The sequence below is a fragment of the Bos indicus x Bos taurus genome, chromosome 25 (genome assembly GCF_003369695.1).
Source record: "Bos indicus x Bos taurus breed Angus x Brahman F1 hybrid chromosome 25, Bos_hybrid_MaternalHap_v2.0, whole genome shotgun sequence".
NCBI classification, from domain to species: Eukaryota; Metazoa; Chordata; class Mammalia; order Artiodactyla; family Bovidae; genus Bos; species Bos indicus x Bos taurus.
The window spans coordinates 6,475,103-6,494,888 of record NC_040100.1 but is presented as its reverse complement, the minus strand read 5'-3'; the positions used below and the strand labels follow the sequence as shown (position 1 = coordinate 6,494,888).

At 51.9% G+C, this 19,786-nt stretch overlaps 1 protein-coding gene across 6 annotated transcripts; it reads right to left on the bottom strand.

Moving 5' to 3' along the window:
- Nucleotides 1–11,442: 11,442 nt before the first annotated feature.
- NYAP1 (neuronal tyrosine phosphorylated phosphoinositide-3-kinase adaptor 1) lies at nt 11,443–19,756 on the bottom strand. Of its 6 annotated transcripts, none has more exons than XM_027528273.1 (8): nt 19,631–19,756; nt 18,906–18,954; nt 18,245–18,396; nt 16,407–16,765; nt 14,404–15,918; nt 13,323–13,541; nt 13,004–13,113; nt 11,443–12,509 (listed from the first exon to the last, which is right to left on the bottom strand). In XM_027528273.1, exons 3-8 carry the CDS (start codon nt 18,310–18,312, stop codon nt 12,240–12,242), a joined length of 2,541 nt encoding a protein of 846 aa, XP_027384074.1. In that variant the 5' UTR covers nt 18,313–18,396; nt 18,906–18,954; nt 19,631–19,756; the 3' UTR covers nt 11,443–12,239. The 6 variants fall into 6 exon arrangements, with proteins under 6 accessions (XP_027384074.1, XP_027384072.1, XP_027384071.1 ...); XM_027528271.1 differs by lacking the exon at nt 19,631–19,756 and adding an exon at nt 19,228–19,501; XM_027528270.1 differs by lacking the exon at nt 18,906–18,954.
- Nucleotides 19,757–19,786: the final 30 nt, after the last annotated feature.

The window sequence follows — 19,786 nt, the reverse complement described above, 5'->3', positions numbered from 1 at the left end:
AGAACATTTTGTCCCTTTGCATTTTAAATTAGGGACCGGGCATGTCAAACTATATAATGCATGCAACTCATAATAAAAGATACAAAAAAAATAAAAGATACAGTTAGGATTTATATGGGACCAATTATAGAGCAAAGACGAGGAGAGACAGATGAGGAGAGAGAGAAGGAGTGATAGAGAAATAAAGAATGGGAGGGAGAGAGAGAAATGAATGCTAAGACATGGAAAGACAGGGACACAGAAAGATACACCCTGATGCACATACACAAGCAAGACATGTGAAACGATACAACAGGAGGAAATCTACAAGCGCACTGCTGGAGTGTACACCCGACCTGTGCACACACCCAAGTAAGGACAGAAACCCAAGTCTTCATAGTAACCTCTCAAATTTGGGCTAAAGGCACAGAACTGGATTATTTGGAGAAGGCAATGGCAACCCACTCCAGTACTCTTGCCTGGAAAAATCCCATGGACGGAGGAGCCTGCTGGGCTGCCGTCTATGGAGTCGCACAGAGTCGGACACAACTGAAGCACCTTAGCAGCAGCAATTGGATTTTTACCACTAAATATCACTTCCACCACCACCATGAAACTGACCCTCTTCTGCTTTCAAGACTCAGCTGAAGACTCTTCCTCTTAGGAGCCTTCCTGGCGACACCATTCTGGAGCCATTGTTCTGTCTCCTCAATTTCTAGAGAAAGAAAGTCTTGTCTTACCACTTATTTGGGGGGAAAAATTACCAATGGCCTGGTGACGTTCTAACATAGCTGTGTTGAGTGATTGTTGCTTCACTTTTGAGGCTGTTTAGCTTTCCAGTGTTCATGTGTTGCTCTTCAGCTTGGTTATACGCATGTGGTGGACAGAGGAACCAAACCTTACTCACTCAGGAAACTGCCACCAGTCCAGCTCCCAGGAAGGCTTTGGATCTGAATTCCTTCTCTGCCATTTACTTGCTGTGTGACTTTGGGCAGGTTGCTTATCTCTGTGTCAGGGTCCTAAAGTAAAGTAGAAAGTAGTAAAGTAGTAAAGTCTGTAAAGTAAAACTGGTATAAGGTTGAATTATATGAAATTCCCAATTGTACCATATTTAACCAACAAAAATGGCAGTTGTACCTGGTTCAACCCAATAAAACCACAGCTTCTTAGGCGGCATGCAGATTAAACACGGTGTTGACTTGCAAGCAAGCACCATCCTGCTGCAAGAAAAATGGCCCTGGTAGTAAGCCACTCAGACCTCGGGGAGCAAAAGCAACAGCCTTGCGGTTGAGCCTTGGAATGCTTCTTGCATTCCAGCCTTGGAATGCAGAGCAACCAAGTAGAAAGAGCAAGAGCCTGGCCCCTGATACCCTGGAGCCTCCAGATATGCTCTGGATTGCTTATGTCTAGATGCTTGTATGAGCAAGAAATAACCTCCCATTTCAGTAAAACCACTGTTGTTTGGGTTTGTTTTGAAGTAGTTAAAAAGACGTCTTTATAAATAAAGGGCACGTGTGAGAGAGAAAGGATGCAGGTATTTCTGCCCCCTCAGACTGGACGTGATGCCGTGGAGCCAGGCAGCCTAAGACATGGCAGGTGGTTTGCGGGGAGGCTAACAAGTGCAGGAAACTGACCTGCTCTCCTGGAGCCAGGAGAGAGGTTGGAAATACTAGTTTGGGAACCACATGTGCGTATATGATTATTATAACCTTCAAAAAGGTAAGATCATTCTGGAAGGACACATAAATGCAGAAAGAAAAGGAGTCTATTAGCCAAGTATATCATGAAATGCTGAGAATGCAAATGATCATGATAGTTATGACCACTGCCGAAGCGCTTCACTATGAGCCAGGCAGGCTCTGAGCTAAAGGCTTCAAGTGTGTCAGTTTAATCCTCAGGATAACCCCTTTGGTGGATATCATTAATCCAATTTTACTGAAGAGAAAACAGGCTTAGTGGATGACAGACCTGGGATTTGAACTGAGGTCTGATGGACTTCAAAGTCTACATTTCTAATCTTTACTCCATAAATCTAAGCATAGCTTTTTTGGGGTTTTTTAAACTTATTTTTAATTGGAGGATAGTTTCTTTACAATGTTGTGTTGTTTTCTGCTGTACAACAACATGAATCAGCTAGGAGAATACATATATCTCCTCCCTTTTGTGTCTCCCTCCCACCCCCATCCCCTAGTTTTTTTTTCCTTAACTTTGGGATGCAGGCATATAGAGTTATCCAAACTTGTCAAACTGTAGACTTGAAATGGGTATGTTTTGTTGTATGTAAATTACACGTGCATAAAACTGGTCTAAGGGCTTCCCTGGTGGCTCAGTGGTCAGGAATCCACCTGCCAATGCAGGAGATGCAGGTTCAATCCCTGGTCCAGGAAGATCCCCTGCAGAAGGAAATGGCAACCCACTCCAGTATTCTTGCCTGGAAAATCCCATGGACAGAGGAGCCTGGTGGGCTACAGTCCATGGGGTTGCAAAGAGTTGGACACGACTTAGTGACTGAACAACAACAACAACAAAGAGATCTAAAAAATAGAAATGGAATTTCAGAGCTTTCATTGTGCATCAGGAGTCAATAACTAGTTGTTAACAGGACAGAATATAAACTTAAAATGTTAGCAAGTGATAAAGGTTAGAACTGAAGGAAGATTTTTGTAATTCCCCACCCCCACCCAGTCTACGTTAGAAATAAGAAGTCTTACTGTCACACTCAAAAAAATACAAAAACTGGTGGATGAAATAAAGCTGTTAGGTTTTACTATAGGAATCTCAAGGTACCATATTCTAAAGGTTAAGATACTCTAACTCAGGGCTGCTCAACTGCAAGACTCAAGACTTTGGAGTGCTATTGATGTTTCAGACCAGAGGCTTCTTGCAGACCAGGTGCTGGTGGGGGACCTGTCCTGTGCCTTGTAGAATCCTTAGGCAGCCACTCTGGCCTCTACCTGCCAGATGCCAGGAGCAATTCCATTCTCAGTTCTGACAGCAGTCACAGATATCCCCTCAGGGGGCAAAATCGCCCAGTTGAGAGCCATGCGGTTAGCACATCACTTGGTGGTGGAGTCTCCCCGTGGACTACAACATCACCAGGGGCAGGGACTCTCATCCACTGGGCCCATCCCGGGTGCAGGCATCCCTAGCTCACTTTCTGGCCCCTTGAGCTCTTCGCACTTACTCTCCTGGGAGGGATAGCAGTTTCCTCCTTTGCAGGACGCAGCTACTGCTGCACCCTGTCCATCCTCTCCCGGCATTGATCTGGTGGTTCGATGCCATTTCTTCATCTGCACCTCCAGGAGCAATGGCTGTCCCCTCTGCTGTCCCCTTGAACCCTCCCCCACTGCACACACTGCAGAGCACATGTGGTCACCCCTTCCACAGTGAAAAGAGCCATGGTCTGCTGGTGGACGGGGCAATGCCCCTTCTCCCAAAGAGCCCCCTGTCCCCCACTTCAGAATAGCAATGGAAGGGAATTCTTCCATCCATCACTGGAAGGGTGGGCTTGGGGCAGGCCTCTTTCGAAGCAGTGATTGAGGGCGGCAAGGTTGGGTGGGCAGCCTCCTACTCTTTTCTTGGGAAGAAGGTAGATAATCCCCACCCTGACCCCAGAAGGGAATTCTAGAAGTTGACTCTCCTTCCCACTCCGGGTGTATGGCTTTGCCTCGGTACAAAATTCCTACTAGGAGCTGTCTTGTTTCTCTTGTCTTGGGACCTGCTAGGTGGGAAAAGTGAAACTTGCTCAGTCATGTCCAACTCTTTGCAACTCCATGGACTATACAGTCTATGGAATTCTCTAGGCCAGAATACTGGAGTGAGTAGCCTTTCCCTTCTCCAGGGGATCTTCCCAACCCAGGGATCGAACCCAAGTCTTCCACATCGCAGGCGGATTCTTTACCAACTGAGCTAGGTGGAAAAAGAAGAAAAATGAAGGAGAGGAGAACTTTTCCCCACAGACCTTGCCACTCACCCAGACCCCACCTCAAAATAAAGCAGGGCGGCATCCTCCAGTTTTCAGATTTCCTTATCTCTAAGAAGACCAACCATGACAATTTTATGACCCAAATGTAAGGATGCATTTTTTGGTTATTAAATGAGCTAAGTGATTTCAGATCTGAATGGGCAGTGAAATAAATAATATATGTATATTTAAAATTTTCCCTCTGTTTCTAATTTTCCCGGAAAGTCTCCCTCATGACTCTGAAATCTCTGGAATGTGTACATCTTGCCATTCTACCCATCCCTGGGCTTTAAGGCAGGAATGTCAAACACAATCAGCATAAGGTCACCACTTGGTCAGTGGAAATTTTTTGAAATGGTGGTGACACCATCTCTGGTGCCTCCAGCCTGCTATTTCTGGCTGCCAGCCATTTTTGGTGGCAAAAGACTGCCCTGGAATGGTGGCAGAGGCCAGTGGGTGGCCTGGATGAGTCCCCAGGCAACAGGCTCCTCACTTCATCCTGAGGGCAATTCAGAGATGGCAGAGGAGCAATGGAAGCTGGACCCTCCGGATGGGCTGCCCCTCTGAAGGTGCATCTATTGGGGCACCTGAGTAAGACTAGCAAGAGGCTCTAACTCTTTGTGCCTAAAACGGTAGACACGCCTCAAGGGAAAAACCCGGCATTAGGGAGTGTGAGTTATTGCGAGAGTCCCTTGGACTGCAAGGAGATCCAACCAGTCTGTCCTAAAGGAAATCAGTCCTGAATATTCATTGGAAGGACTGATGCTGAAGCTGAAACTCCAATACGTTGGCCACCTGATGCGAACTGACTCCTTAGAAAAGACCCTGATGCTGGAAAAGATTGAAGGCAGGAGGAGAAGGGGACGACAGAGGATGAGATGGTTGGATGGTATCACTGACTCAATGGACATGAGTTTGAGTAAACTCCGGAAGCTGGTGATGGGCCTCCGGCTGTATCAGCCTGAAGGCGCCCGATCTCGTATCATCTCGGAAGCTGGTGATGGGCAGGGAGGCCTGGTGTGTGTGCTGCAGTCCGTGGGGTCGCAAAGAGTCACACACGACTGAGCAACTGAACTGAACTGAATTGAAAAAAAGAACTCGCTCTCCATCATGTGAAGACACAGTAGGAAGATGACTAGCTGGCTGCAAGCCAGTAAGAGGCCTCTCACCAGGAACGGACTCGGCCAGCACCTTCATCTTGGACTTCCCAGCCTCCACACACATCTGTTGTCCAAGCTATCCAGTCTATGGTGTTTTGTTATGGCAGCCCATGCTGACTAAGACACCGGAACACTTTGGGGCACAATTAGGGAAATGTACATATAGCCTGGATATTAGATAAGATAAAACCTATTGACATGAGGAAGTAGAGACCATTAACAGAGAATGGCAGCTTTCAAAACATCAAGTGCAAGATAATCTCGTTTTGTTAAAAAACATATATGCATAGGAAAAGTTTTGTAATGTTACACAGGAAGCTGTGAAATGGTAACCTCTGGGTGTTGGAAATACCGTGTTTATTTTTTCTTTTCAGTATTTGGGAACTTTCTACAATGCATATGTATTGCTTTGTAAAAATAAAAGGTTATTTTTAATTAGACAGGGAGTGTGATCTGGGAGGGACTTCCTAGACTGTGTACTCAAAACACTCATTTTTTTTCAAAGGAGGAAAATTTTTGACTCATCACACTGACTTTTAAAAACACAACACTTTTTATTGTGGAAAATTTCAAAGAGACTCAAGCATAGACAAAACATTCTTCCAGCCTCAACAATGATCAACTCATGCCCATGCTTGTCTCATCTACCGCCCCTCCCCCATACTTTCTCGTTTCCTTTTTATTTTGAAGCCAATTCCAGACCTTACATAATTTATCTCATTAATATTGCTGTATTGTCTCTTTAAGGACTCAAAAATACACAACCACAATACATTATCACACCTAAAAAAAAAATAATTCCTTCATATGATCAAATATCCAGCCAGTGGTCATAATCCCGATTGTCTCATAAATCAAAAAAATCAATTTTTAAAAGTTTATTTGATTGAATCAGATCCAAATAAGGCCCGTAAATTGCAATGGGCATCTTTGTCTTTGAATCTCTGGGTTCTTTCTCCATCTCTGTATTTTCCCTGGAGGAAGATTTGTGGAAGAATCCAGGTGGTTTGCCCTGAGGTTTTTCCCACAGTCCAGATTTTGTTGATGGTATCCCCTGATATTCAATGCGTTCCCCTCTCCTCTGTATTTCCTGTAACTGGTAGTGGCATCTAGAGGCTTGATCATAGTCCTAGGTTCGATTTTGGAGGGGTAGAACACTTCATAGGTGGTGGTGTCTTCTTCCAACAGGACATAGAGAATGTCTGGTTGTCCCTTGTAATGTGATGTATGGTGTTAGTTGTTAAAACTCAATGCCTGGATCCATTCCTTCATGGTAATACTCCAATTCTACAATTCTATCTTCATTTATTAGCTGGAATAGTCCCCAAAAGAAAAACTCCTCTTCAGTGGCATCATGGAGGCAGACAGATGCTTGACTTTTCCCTTTACTAACAAGTTTTCAAAATAACCAAGTGACGCTCTGGCATCGTCCACAGGTGAGCAATTTCTTGGTCATAACTCATGAATGAACTCATGAATTTAACCATATTCATCTTTCAATCTTTCGCAGTTCTTACCCTTCTTGCTGCTCAAATTATTCCATCCTTTGGCCACTGGGAATCTTTTCAGGTTTGCTCCTGAGTCTTTTTGACATGATCCTAGTAATCTTTGATAGAAATCTCCCTTCAGAGCTGAAATATGATCTCAGTGGGCAAAACGGGTCATGAAAAATAAGGCAGGGTATTATTTGAGGCCTTATTTTTCCTCTCCCCTTTGGTTTGAAAGCACTGAAGGTCTCCCCCACTCAGCTCCTGTCTCCTTGACTCCAATGTTCCAGAGCCCTCTCCCCTTTGACTGTGCTGCCCAAGAGTTCCCTGCTTTGCTGGTGTTTCAAAAGTGGGAAGTCAGCATTGGAAGTGGCTTAGTAACCCCAGAAAGGGATGTAGAGTCCCAGGTGAGTTTGTTAACAGGTGTCATGTAGGCAGGTGGAGAAGGAAATGGCAACCCACTCCAACATTCTTGCCTGGAGAATTCCATGAATAGAAGAGCCTGGCAGTCCGTGGGGTCTCAAAGAGTTGGACACGCCGAATGACTAATACACACATGCAGGCAGGGCTGGGTCCAGGCTGACCTCGCAGGGGATAATCATTCCTCCAGCTGTTTTGTGAGGTTTATAATTCCAGTACACCCTGTTCTTTCAACTTCTAACCCTTTGCAGGCCTCTGATCTTGCAGAAGGGCTGCGTGCATGCTCAGTCATAGTGGACTTCACTCTTTGTGACCCCATGGACTATAGCCCGCCAGGCCCCTCTGTCCATGGGATTCTCTGGGCAAGAATGCTGGAGTGGGTTGCCATTTCCTCCTCTAGGAATCTTTCCAACCCAGGGATGGAACCGCGTCTTCTGCATCTTCTGCATTGGCAGGCGGATTCTTTACTGCTGAGCCACCTGGGAAGCCCAGAGAGGCTGTGTAGCCCTGGCTCCAGTCAGCCTCAGCAGCCCGCCTTTGGCTGAGCCCCTCATACCCCGACTCTGTCCAGTCCTGCCTCTCACTCCAGGTTCTAGCCTCTTTATCATCTCCCTCATCTCCCTCTCTATGTCTCTCTTCATCCTCAAAGGAGACCCTGCGCTCTCTTATTCAATCTCAACAGCCCTCTCTAATTGTTCCCATTCTATAGATGAGGAAAGTGGGAAACTTAGATGTTCGTGCTGACCTGGAGTTTGAGCCATATGTGCCAGCTCCACAGCCACTGACACCTCATGCCTGCTCTGCCTCTTGGCGCTGAGCACTACTTACTTTTCTTTTTAAAAAATAATATCTCTGATTTTGGAGTGAAGACATACACATAAAAATACAAGCAGTATAATATTATTTTTTTGAAAGTAAAATTAAGACCCTTCTCTTCTCAGACCTCAAAATTATCACCATCAACCATTTGGTATATTTCCTTCCAGACTTACATAAACACTTACAAATAAATGGTTTTTTAAAAATGTGCTTTCTTTGTACTTTTCTGCACATTGCTTTATTCACTTATTAATGTATTGGGGACGGCTTCTTGTGTTTAGAACATCTATATTTCCTGCAATCTATTTAATGGCATCAGTTTTCCATTGTTAGCAAAAATCATTTAGTCAGTGCCATACCGGTGAACTTTGGGGTTGTTTCCCATTTTTCATTATTTCAAACAATGCTGCAATTAGCACCTTTGTGCATTTAGCTCTGCACACTTGTGTAAGTATTTCCGTAGGATAAATTCCTGGAAATGGAATTTCTGAGTCAAAACCATGAACATTTAAAATTTTCACAAATATATTTAAACTGACCTCCAGAGTCTATATTAGTTTACACTTACACAATGAATGCCTGTTTTCTGCATACTTGCCAGACTGATGTTGTGAATCTTTTTCAGTTTTATCTGATAGGTGAACAGTATTTTATTATTGTTTTATCTTGCATTACTTATTGTTAAGGTTGAACACATTTGTTGGTCATTTCTCTTTCTTGGCTGAATTGTCTATTCACATCCTTTGTTCACCTTTGTTGGGTTTTTTTTTTCTTTCTCTTATCAGCTCACAAATGTTTCTTATATATCATACCAATCTTTTTCATATGTGTTAGAAATAGTTTCCTAGTTTATGTTTGTAGTTTGACTGCCATATGAAAGTTTTAGCTGTGAATGAAATCAAACGTACAAGCCTTTTGGTTTATTTGTTACTTTTTAAAAAAATTTTTTATTGGAGTATAGTTAATTTACATGTTACTGGTCTTCATATCATTTTAGAAGGGCCTCCTCCCTCCCAAGGTTGTAAGAATGTTCACCCACTTTTCCCTTTTAATAATTTGTTTTTACATTTAAGTCTTTTGATGTAATGAATGGAATAGAAATCCAGCTTCCCACACTCTCCCTGGACTAGTTAGTTGTTTTAGGAAACAATTCTCAAATAATCTTTTTCCCACCATTCAAGTGCTACCTTTACCAGATACATGCTAAATTCCCGTGTGCATTTCCTGCTCTTTCTGGCGTCTTCTGATAGATCGTGCCAGTTCTGTGCCAATCCCAGCTCACATGCTTTAAATATATGGTAGCCAGGTCCTCCATTACTCATCTATTTCAGAAAGTTCACTGAACATTTTCATTTTTCTTATTATCATTCTGGATGAACTTTTGAACTGTTTTGTCAGGTTTCCCAAATTATCCTTTGGGGATTTAGAGACTGCATCAAATTTACTGACTTAGGGAAAACTTACATCTTTTACATTATGGTTTGGTAATAACTAGTAATAAGAACTAGTTAAACTAGTTATTACTCTGTAGAAATAGTTATTACTCTGTTTATTCAAGTCTTCCTTGGTTGAGTAACTCAAAAGACTTTAGTTTTATTGATTAATTGAATAGAGGTCCTATACTCTTATTAAAATTACTCTTAATATTTTATGATTCTAGTTGCTCTTATAAATGAGATAATTCCTTCCATTAATTTCCTAACTAATTATTAAAAAACTATTGGAAATCCTGCCATTTTCGATAACATGGATGGATCTCGAAGGCCTGATGCTAAGTTAAATAAGAAAGACAGAGAAAGGCAAATACTGTATGCTCTCACTTATATGTAGAATCTGAAAAAAAAAAAGAAAAGAAAACCAAACTCATAGATACAGAGAATAGGTTGAGGGTTGCCAGAGGTTGGAGGGGGCAGTGGAGAAAAATGGGTGGAGGTAGTCAAAAGGTACAAACTTCCAGTTATAAGATAATTGAGTCCTGGGGAGGGCATGCACCGCATGGTGACTATAGCTAACAAAACTATATTCTATGTTTGAAAGTTGTTAAGAGAGTAGATCTTAAGAGTTCTCATCACAAGGAAAAAAATTCTGTGGTGATGGATGTCAACTAAACTTATCGGCGATGACCATTTCACAAAACACACATATATCAAATCATTATGTTGTACACCTACATTGTTATATGTCCATTATACAATTTAAAAAAATGTAAATAATTTAAAAGCTATTCCTTGTTCTTAACTCTTATCTCTTGTCCACAATATCCCTTATAGAGCTCAGTCTTGGCCCTGAGTACCATCTTTATGTTGATGACTCCTAACATCCACATGTTTTTCAGCCCTCTCAAACCATTATTTTATCCCTAATTTGGTGTTTCCTAAATTTCAAATATTCTCACACCACTGTTATAATTTTTCATAATCTGAGTATCACCTGTACTATTATGTCTTTGCTTACTATTTTCTTTAAACCAACTCATTAAAAATATATTTAGCCTCATCTTGTGCATGCAGTAATCGACATAAATAACAAATAGTCTGATGTGCTGATTGTCGTTTCTCTCAATATGCATGAAAAGAAATACAAAACTATTAAAGTTTTTCAAAGTGTTCTTCATATCACTTAAAAGACATCTCTGGTATCATCCATTATATTTTTGAATCTCTGGTCTAGCTGGTAACAAACCCGAATATTTGCCGTTGTTTCAGAATCAACATTCTTCCTTCAAAGTCCCTCTCAACACCTCTTTCCATGGGTCGTCAAGCTGACCATTTCCTCAGTCATCTGAGCGCCAACCTAGGGCTTCATGGATTCCCCCTGCAGCTTCTTCATCTCTAACCGGAGGATGTTTTCTTTCAGCTGCATCTTGCCATCTGTCCCTTGCCCTCCATTCTCTGAAGATCTCTTTGTGATCATCCTCCCTGGATTCCTTCTTGAGGACCAGCCTCTTGGGCTTTGAGGCCCCTCTTTCTGCACCAGCTTCATCAAGGTTGACTCACTGCCATCTGCATATTTAAACAAAACTGCTGCCCCCCACCCCAGCCCCGCAGACAGTCATGTTGTAAGCTTGGGACTTTCTCCCTGCTCATCCAAACCTTACCTGTACTTTTAGGTGCACTGTGCAGGAAGCCTTGTTAGAAGAGTCCAGCCCTCTCCCTCTCTTAGTCCTGGAGCATTGTCAGGAATCTCATACCCCTGAACAGACTACAAGCTGCTGGAGGGCAGGCTTCAGTCAGAATGTTCCTGCTGCCTTGGCGCAGGGCCAGCACACATCAGATGCTCAGTTAATGTCTGTGGAGTCAGTGCACGGTGGCGTTCCCAAAGACTTACCTCCAGCTGCACCTCTCCCGCTCACTTGCCATAACCCTCCCTGCACAACCTCCAGCTCCCACCAACCAGGGGCAAGAGGGAAAACAAAACAGGTGTAAAAAAAAAAAAAAAAAAAGGCGGAGCGCACTGAAATATAAGAAGCCACTTCTAGGATCGTTAGTCTTTTAATATATTATTTCTGAAAAGAAAGGAATTAAAAAAAAGTTCCTGACATCTCTTCTGGGTTTGTTTTTTTTTTTTTTTTAATTTAAATAAATACCCTGCCCGCCCCCCCCGCCCCCCCCCGCGAAAATTCCCCTCCTTCCCCATCATCCCGCCCATCCCTGGTGCTAGACTCTCACCCTGGAGCTAAATAAGATGCCCGGTGCAGAGCAGGCCAAGCTCACTACCCAATACTGACGACCGGTAAACACTGAATGAGCCCTCTGGCCCTCCCGACTCGACTCTCCACTCTTAGAGCCCCTCCCTTCTGCGGCTCCACTGCTCTCCAGACCTGTCTGTCCCTGGCTTGGCGGGGAGTGGACGGGGCGGGGAGGGCACAGCGTGGATGGCGGGGCCTCTGGGCACTGGGGAGAATGCCAACTTGGTTCCCTTTACTTGCCCACAATTCCCCACTCCTTGTTCAGGAGTGGATCAGACGGGCCCAGAATTGCCCACCAGACCGAAATAAACAACAAAATAATTACCACCTCCCCCACTCTCTAAGAGAGCCCCTTCTACCTCTCACTCTCTGTCCCTCGCTGACCCGCCCCCCCCCCTTCCTCCCTGACCCTTCCCTCCTCCCCCATGCTGGCCTGGGGTGGGGAGGTCTACTTTGCTCAGAGGGGAGAGCAGCAGGAGAACCTCACTCCCAACTTCAAGCAACCCCTCCCTCACTTTTCTGGGGTTTGCGGCTTGGCACCCCAAGCCCGACGGGCCGGCCAACTCCTCGTCTCTGGGGGGCGGGGGTAAGGGTGGAGGGCAGCGGGGGCTTCTCCCCGGCTGCTCTCTCTCACCTGGTCCTTCAAGTGTCCCTCTTTCGAGGCCAGTCTCCGGGAGAGCCGGGCGCCCCGCCCGCCCCTGGGCCCCGGCCCCCCGCCCCTCTCAGATGGCCGTGTCCCAGAGGACTGTGTGCTGCCGGCGGCAGGGCGGCGTGCCGGACTTGCGGGGCTCGGGCCCGCGCCGCCAGCTGGGGAGGATAGGCATGCTCTCCTGCTTGCAGAGGCCCCGGTCGGGCCGGTGGCGCGCCTTGATCTCCTTGCACACGCAGCGCTTGCGCTCAATCACCTCCAGCAGCTTGCCGTCGCGCTCGCGGGCGGGCTGGGGCGGCAGGGGCAGCGGCAGCGGCAGCGGCAGCGGCAGCGCAGGCTGGGTCTGCACCCCCTCCTCCCGCCGCCGGCCCCCGACGGGGTGGGGTGGGGGAGGATGGAATGAGGGGGGTCAAGGACCTCAGAGACACCAGGCCCCGACCCCGCTGCCGAGACCCCACCAAGATCAACGCGTCGCCCAGAAACGAGTCTTCTCTTGCCCCCAAGGCCTCTTGTCCTCTCCCCCTGCGCCCTGGTGCCAGGCAAGGCCTGTCCCTGCCAGGAAGGGCTTGCCTCTTAAAAACTGTCTTCCCAGTAGAACGAATCCTTCCACCGTGGGAACGTCTTTTTCTAAAGGCACCAAGGCCCACTGAGGCCAGTGGTGCCAGCCTGGCTATGCAGGTTCACCCTCACCCCCTCGCTCTCCATCCATCCGTTCCTGTCGCTGGTGAGTCTGTGCCAAGGCCCCAGCCTGACCTCTCGCCTTTCTTCCCACACCAGGGTCTTCTTCCCTACCTGCTTCTTCACAAAGAAAAAGCCCAAACCGGTCTCCCTCCTCACCTGGCTCGGGGCATCCCTGGGCTGGCTGCAGGGCCGGGGGGTGTGGAGCGCGGCCTGCCGGACTCCGGAGGTGGAGGCGGAACGCCCCAGGCGGTAGCCTCCAGTGAAGTCTGAGGCAGAAGATTGAGGGTGAGAAAGGAAGGGGGCGCCAGGTTCCCCTCCCTCAATGACCTGAGGACAGGAGAGGCCCCTTCAGACTGACCCTAGCCTCATCTGAGGAGGGGATGGAGACCTGGTATTAGGAGGTAGGGCCCAGGACCGGGGCTCTGGGAGATTCCCCCAGCCCACCCCATCTGCGTGCGGGGGCAGACAGTGTCACCTCCGTTGCGGTGGCAGGCAGGGAAGGTCTGGCAGGGTATGGGCAGCGCCGTGCGGCCTCCTCCTCGGTCCCCTCCGTGGTGGATCCTGGCCAGCAGGCCCTCTGCCCCCTGGCTCCTCACCGGGATCCCTGATGCCAGAGGGCCTCTGTCCTCACGCTCCACCTTGCCTAGACCCTCAGCACTGCCATTCCAGGCCCGGGCACCATCCTCGATCTCTGCTGGGTAACAAGGAGAGCTCAGAAGCTGTACAATGGGAAGGGTCTTGCTGTCCCCCCAGCTACACGCACCGCGACCTGGCTGGACCAGGACAAAGAATTGCCCCGTTGCAGGTCACAGCTGGGAAGGGAGGGCCCCGACATCACACTTTACACACACACACACACAGGAGGGATGCCAACCCTGGCATCACCCCTGAGCTGAGAATTGTAGATATTTACTGCTGCCAAACCCTTTTCCCTGTTCAGAGGGGTCTCCCCTACCCCAGCTTTAACTTCAGAACCCCTCCAGCCCCCTACAGGGCCAGAATGATCTCTGAAGTGGAGAGCAGTGGGGGCTCTTCCCTAGGAGAGGGGAGAATCCCAAATTCTGAGCTGGGGGAATGTCAAGGGGGGCCTTGGGGGAAGGGCTGCATGTGAACTAAGCTCATCTCTGAGTAGGCCTGGCAGAGCATTGCGTTGCCAGGCAACGGTAGGGGCCTCCCTCTCCTCTCCCTCTTGTCTGGATGGGTTGCCATGGTAACAGCTGGGAGGCAGCTGTGTTTAGCTCCTCGTGTGCGCACACTCACAAACACACACACCCCTGCAGCCCAGTGGAGGGAGGGGTGGGGAGTAGAGCAGAGCAGGACAGGACCGGAGGAGGAGACCAGATCCTGCCCCCTCCCTACTCCAGGTCTTCCTGCCCTGTCAGCGAACACACGGGGACCTCACCCCTTCAGTCTGCTGCATGTCCCCATCCCTCTGATCTCCCAGAAAAGTTCCCAGTTCAGGACAATGGGCTGTGGCTTCCAAGTAACCCCTTCAACACCTCCACCAGATCATCACAGACATCCCCCAGGCCTCCCCGTTCCCCCTCCTCACTCACTGTCCAGCTCTTTTGCCTTCCTCCCTCCATACAGGACCTTCCGCTGCAGAGCCCAGCCTGCCCCAAACGTCGAGGCGCCCATCTCTTCTTCCTCCTCTGGCGTCCCTGCACTGGCGATGACGTGGGCACAGGAGATGCTGGCGAAGGCCCCCCCGTCTGTCCCTTGCTCTTGCAGCTGGATCTTGACCATGGGGGACGGAGCTCCCATCCCACAGCCCTTATTCAGCACCCCCCCAGCCTTGAGGCTCTCATAGGCAGGGGGTCTCTTGAGCCCAGCTGCTGCAGCTGGGTAGGTCCAGAGGGGGGTCAGGGGGCCTGTGGTTGGATCCGGAAGGCTGTGTGGGGAGGCCAGGCAGGCGCGGTGGTGGAGAACCCCAGCTGCTGCACCCAGAGCCCCACTGTGGGGGCTGGACTTCCCGGGCACAGGGGGCCTCGAGCTGGTGCACAGCATCCCATGGAGGACTGCGATTTCCTTCTCCGTCTTTGGCTCCCCAGCACCCAGGGGCGGGCCAGCTGGCAGGACGGAGTGCGTGGTCACCTTGACTGCTGAGTACACCATGGTGTAAGAGACGGCCTTGTCCTTGGGGGCGCCGGGGAGCAAGGCAGCCGGGGCAGGAGGGGCTGCTGGTGCCCCTGCCGCCTTGGGGCAGATCATGCTGTGGGAATTGGGGAGCTCCCGCTCCCCCCGGGGCTGGCCAGAGCCCTGGGGCGGCAATGGTGTTGAGTGGCTCCGGGCTCGGCCCGAGGGTCCCAGCAGCAGCAGGTTGGCAGCGGGAGGCGGAGGCGGTAGGGGAGGCGTCTCCCGCTCCCGGGCAGGCACTTGGGGAGCTGGGGTGGAGCCAGCTGGCTCCTTGGAGTGGCAGAGGACCGGTAGCCTCGAGACCCCGTCACCGGGGGTTCGGGAAGCAGACTTGGCTTGGGGGAAGGCCAGGAGCGGAGGCCGGTGCTGGAGGAGGTTGGGGAAGGGCGGGGGAATTTCACATGGAGTGGTCTTGGTGGGCGTGCCATCCCTTCGGCTCGGGAGGGCTGAAGCTGGCCGGCGGTGGGTGTGGGGCTGAAGGGCGTGAGGCTGGTGTGGCGTGGAGGCTGCGGTCAGTGCAGGGGCCCCATTGGCCCGGCCTTCCCCGGCCTCCTCGGGCAGCGGGTACTTCATCTCCTCATAGATGGCCTCACTCTCGTCCGAGTCCGAGTCAGCGCCAACGGGAGGGGTTGGGCCCCCACCCCCCAGAGGGGGCCCCGTCAGGCCTCCTCCACTCCGCCCTCCTCCCTTGAAGACATCGCCCACCATCTCAATGTACACGGGCTCTTCTTCCTGGGCGCCCGCCTCAGGGTCCCCGGCCACACAGGAGCCCCTGCTGAGGCGCTGAAGGGGCAGGTTCCCCCCTCGAGGGGAGGGGGCTGGGGGACAGGACTCATCGAAGGAGACCGACAGCTGGGTGTTGGGGCTTCGCCTGGGCTTCTGCGGAGGGACCTTCCGGCCTGACTCGCGGCCCTCGGGGGTTGGCTTCTGAGAGCCTGGGCAGGATGGGAAAGAGAACGAGACACCAGGTTCTCAGTCGGGGAAGGAAACGGGGAGACCCACTGTGGCCTCTTGACTCATCTGCAAGGACATTTCTGCCTCTTCATTTCCCCCAGCTTTCCTCAACTCACAGCGCCAGTGGGTTCCTTTCCTACCAGTTGGCCTTGGCGCCTTCTAAAGAACTTTCCAGAGTCTGCAGCTCGCACCCTCAATTCTGCCCCCCACCCTCAAGGCCCTTCAAGGCCACCCCTTTCCCAAGAAAGAACTTTTCAAGGAGCTTTTCCTGCCCTTGAATGGTTCATCTCAGGCCTTTCCAAAAAAGAACCCCCCCCCACATTCCCTGTGAGAATGGAACCTTCCACTTCCTAGGTTCTTCCCTGAATGAACCCTGCAGGCAGGCCTCCTGTGGCCCGAAATGGATCTTCCCGGTTCCCCCTGGCGGGGATGGCGCGTGGGGCTGGGGAGGGGGGGGGGAGTGTCTCACCTGCTTTCTTGCTGGGGGGCGTCTCTGCCCCCGACCCCGCCATGCTAAGCTTGGTGCTGGGGTGCCTCCGGGGCTTGGCGGGGGGTCTTCGGGTGCCGCCGTCCTCAGTGAGGCCCCCGCTGCCCCCCCCAGGCCCGCCCCCCACACTGTCCATGCTGCCAACCGAGTGGCAGGACAGGGAGCGCGGGGCCATGGCGCTGCGGCAGGGGTGGGGGGTGTGCTCCTGGGAGGCGGGCATCGTCATGAAGCCCATCCTGAGGGAGCGGCGCAGCGAGGCGATGTCCCGCACGCGGACGCCCGGCCCTGGGCCAGCCCCGGGCCCCGCCGCGGGGCCTGCGGGAGCCACCTCCTTACTGGAGCTGGGGAGAGAAGACCCAAGGGGAGCAGGGGTCGGGCCTCAGGCCTGGGCCTTCCGCTCCTCTTCCACCTCAAGAGCGAGGAGGAGCAGTGGGCAACCCTGGGGCCTCCCAGGGAGGAGGGCGGGGGCCGGGGTGGGGATGGGGAGAGGTCTAATCCCGAGGCCTTGAGAGAGGGAAGGAGACTGGACAGGGATGAGAGAAGGGGTGAGCCCTGTGCAGGGGGGCGTCCCTGGAGCTGGCGGGCCCCAGCGTGGGCACCGCACATGTGGACGGCTCGCAGTCGGAGAGAAATACCGGCGGGGGCAGCACAGCCCTGCGTGGCACATGCACCTGCCCCCGACCTCTGCTCCTTCTCCCTCTGACACGGGCCCACGCCCGGCCTCTGGCCTCCCCTCATGTCCGGCTGCTGCTGCGGCCTCCACTCCCACACCACGCGGGCGCCTCCTTTCCCAGGCCCAGACTGTACTGCCCGCTGCATCATCGGAGAGCCTCCCCCAGCTGATCTCTTTTTCCTCCCTGCCTCTCTCTCTCTCTCTCTCTTTCCCTCTCCCTCCGTTGTCATCCTCTGTTACCCTCCCAGGCTCACCCCAGTTCCCTTTCACTGTCCCTGAGCTTCTGTGTGAGTGAAAGGGGGGGCGGCTGGCGGGGAAGAGGGGCAAGCGGCTGTGGGGTGGGCTCTCATTAGGGCCCTGTCTACTAACCCTTCATTAGGGAGAGATCACTGCAGTGATAGCTCTGATTAATCTAATTAACAACAAGAATTAAACTCCACAGTTTCGAGGAGGGAGAAGGGAGCCAGGAGGTGGCTCTGACTCAGGCTCCAAGAGGCTGTGCCATCAATGCGAGTGAAGAAGAGAAGGGAGCAAGACAGGAGAGGGCAGGTGCCAGGTCCCTGGGGGGACAAGGGGAGGGGGCGAGCAGTGTGTGTGGGGGGTGTCAGTTCCAAGCCCTGGCTCTTCTGCAGGGCCCAGCCTGCATGTCCCCCACCACACACACACACACACACACACACACACACACACAATCCTGTCACTGGGAAGGGGCCAAGTGGATTGTCTCTGGTGCCCCTCAAATGACTCCATCCTGGACCATGAGGGCAGCAGGGCCTGCCCCTTCCAAGGTCAGGTGACAGGGGAACCAAGAGCCAGCCCCACACTGTCAGAGAGGAGATCACAGGCCAGAGGTGATCAGGAGGGAGTGACCTGGGCCTCTGGGGATTGGGAAGAGCCAACAGGGGGCCCCTGAGCCAGAAGCCCCCTCAGAGGCCAGGGCAGGGGCTGGAGCCAGGAGCCATGAGCAGGACAGAGACAGGGCGTGTGCAATTCCAGCAATTCTGTACTGAGCACAGACTCTGAGATCAGACTGATGACCAGGCTGCTGGGCTCAGGAAGGGCAGAGAGGGATGTGGCCCGGCTGGGTTGGGGTAGGAGAGAGCGGACGTGGGACAGAAGAGGGGGCACTCTGGGGCTGCAGCCTTACCTCCTCTTGGCCTCCTCTTCCTTGTGCTGCCTCCACTCCAGCTTGGTTTTTCGGTAGAGGAGGTTCATGTCGTGGGGCAGGAGGTGGGGGCTGGGGGGCCCTGCTCAGTGCCACCAGGCCCGGGGGGCGACCCTCCCTGGGTCCCGGATCCACTTGGTGGAGAGGGGAAAGGAAAAAAAGAAATATGTGGGGTGGGTCGGGGCCAGGAATAAATGAGAGAGAGAGAAAGGAGCAGAGATGTGACTCGGGTCCTCAGAGAGAGGAAAACAGATGCAGGCACAGAAAACCCAACTCCGCCTCCAGGACCCACAGACAGACAGACATGTATACAGTCACACACCCTGACAAAGGTGTCAGAGCCACAAAAACACACTCTGGAGTGATCAGACTGATACAGCTCCCCATCCTGTAAATCCAGCCTGATCCGCCACACAGACAGGCCCCACAGACCTACAGCAGCCCTGCAGGCGCCACACACACATTCAGACACAAACCACCGGGTCACGGCCCCATCTCTACAAACAGAGGACCAGACACACAAACTGACATAGGTAAACACAACTTAGAACAGCCAGACACAGAGACATAAACACCCCGACACACCCACAGCACACACAGACCTCCAGACACACACAGATGGGCTACACCGAACTGGACGTACCTATAGACAAGGAGTTATGCCGGGGCCTACTTGGCTACACTGCACCCGGCTGGGGAAGGGGGAGACAGTCAGACTCCCTACCCCTTCTTGGGACCTGAGTCTGGGGGGTGGGGGGTTGTCATGGGGGTAGGGCGGGGACGCTGGAGAAAGGGTGCGGGCACTCTGAGTTGGGCACCTACAAGACCACCCATCCATGTCTCTCCATTCCCTGCCGACCCCCTCGCCAGACCTGTGCCTGGGCCCGGGCTTCTATCCACCCCTATTCCTGTACCCTGGCCCCTCAGCGGCCGTCCCCGCCTCCCTCGCTGATGGCCCAAATCACCTTCCTCCTCCAGGATCTGGGAGGCTCCCGGCTTCCTTCTCCCAGTCTCCGCCCCTCCCTCTCACCCGGGGGTCTCCAGTCTGGCCCCGTAGCTGCCTTCGGAGCGGCGGCCTCCATACCTGCTCCGGTTTCCCTTCCCCCAAACACACTCTCCTCTGCGCCTTCAGCCTCGCCTCTCCTCCTGGGCGCCCCTCCTCACTGCTGTCCTCTCCCTCCCCTGTCTGTTCCAAACCTGGTCAGCTTCATCCCCCTCTCCATCCGAAGGCCCCAGGTTCCCGGGCACCCCTCCCCTTCCCCTTGTCCTGCTACCCTGGGTTTCTCCGTCTCTCGCCCCGCCACTCCTCCCTTGTCCCCCCATCCCACCTCCCCGCACCAAGCCTCCCCAATTTCTACATCACCGTACCTGGCCTGCCGGGCGCCGGCCCCCCCATGCCGGGCTCCGCCCGGAGCTGGAGGAGGGAGGAGGACAGACAGAGACCGGGGGGAGCCGAACAGGGCCCTGCCGCAGAGACAGCCCCGCCTCCGGGTCCGCCCCCAGACCCGCCCCCGGCCCCAAACC

What these genes read in the sequence shown, in the direction of transcription:
- NYAP1 (XM_027528273.1), bottom strand. Translation starts at nt 18,312, where the DNA reads ATGAACCTCCTCTACCGAAAAACCAAGCTGGAGTGGAGGCAGCACAAG. An exon ending in TGCCTGCCACCGCAACGGAG is followed by an intron (nt 13,114 to 13,322) that starts GTGACACTGTCT and finishes CTTCTGCCTCAG; the next exon opens with ACTTCACTGGAGGCTACCGC. An exon ending in CCAGGGATGCCCCGAGCCAG is followed by an intron (nt 12,510 to 13,003) that starts GTGAGGAGGGAG and finishes GAGGGGGTGCAG; the next exon opens with ACCCAGCCTGCGCTGCCGCT.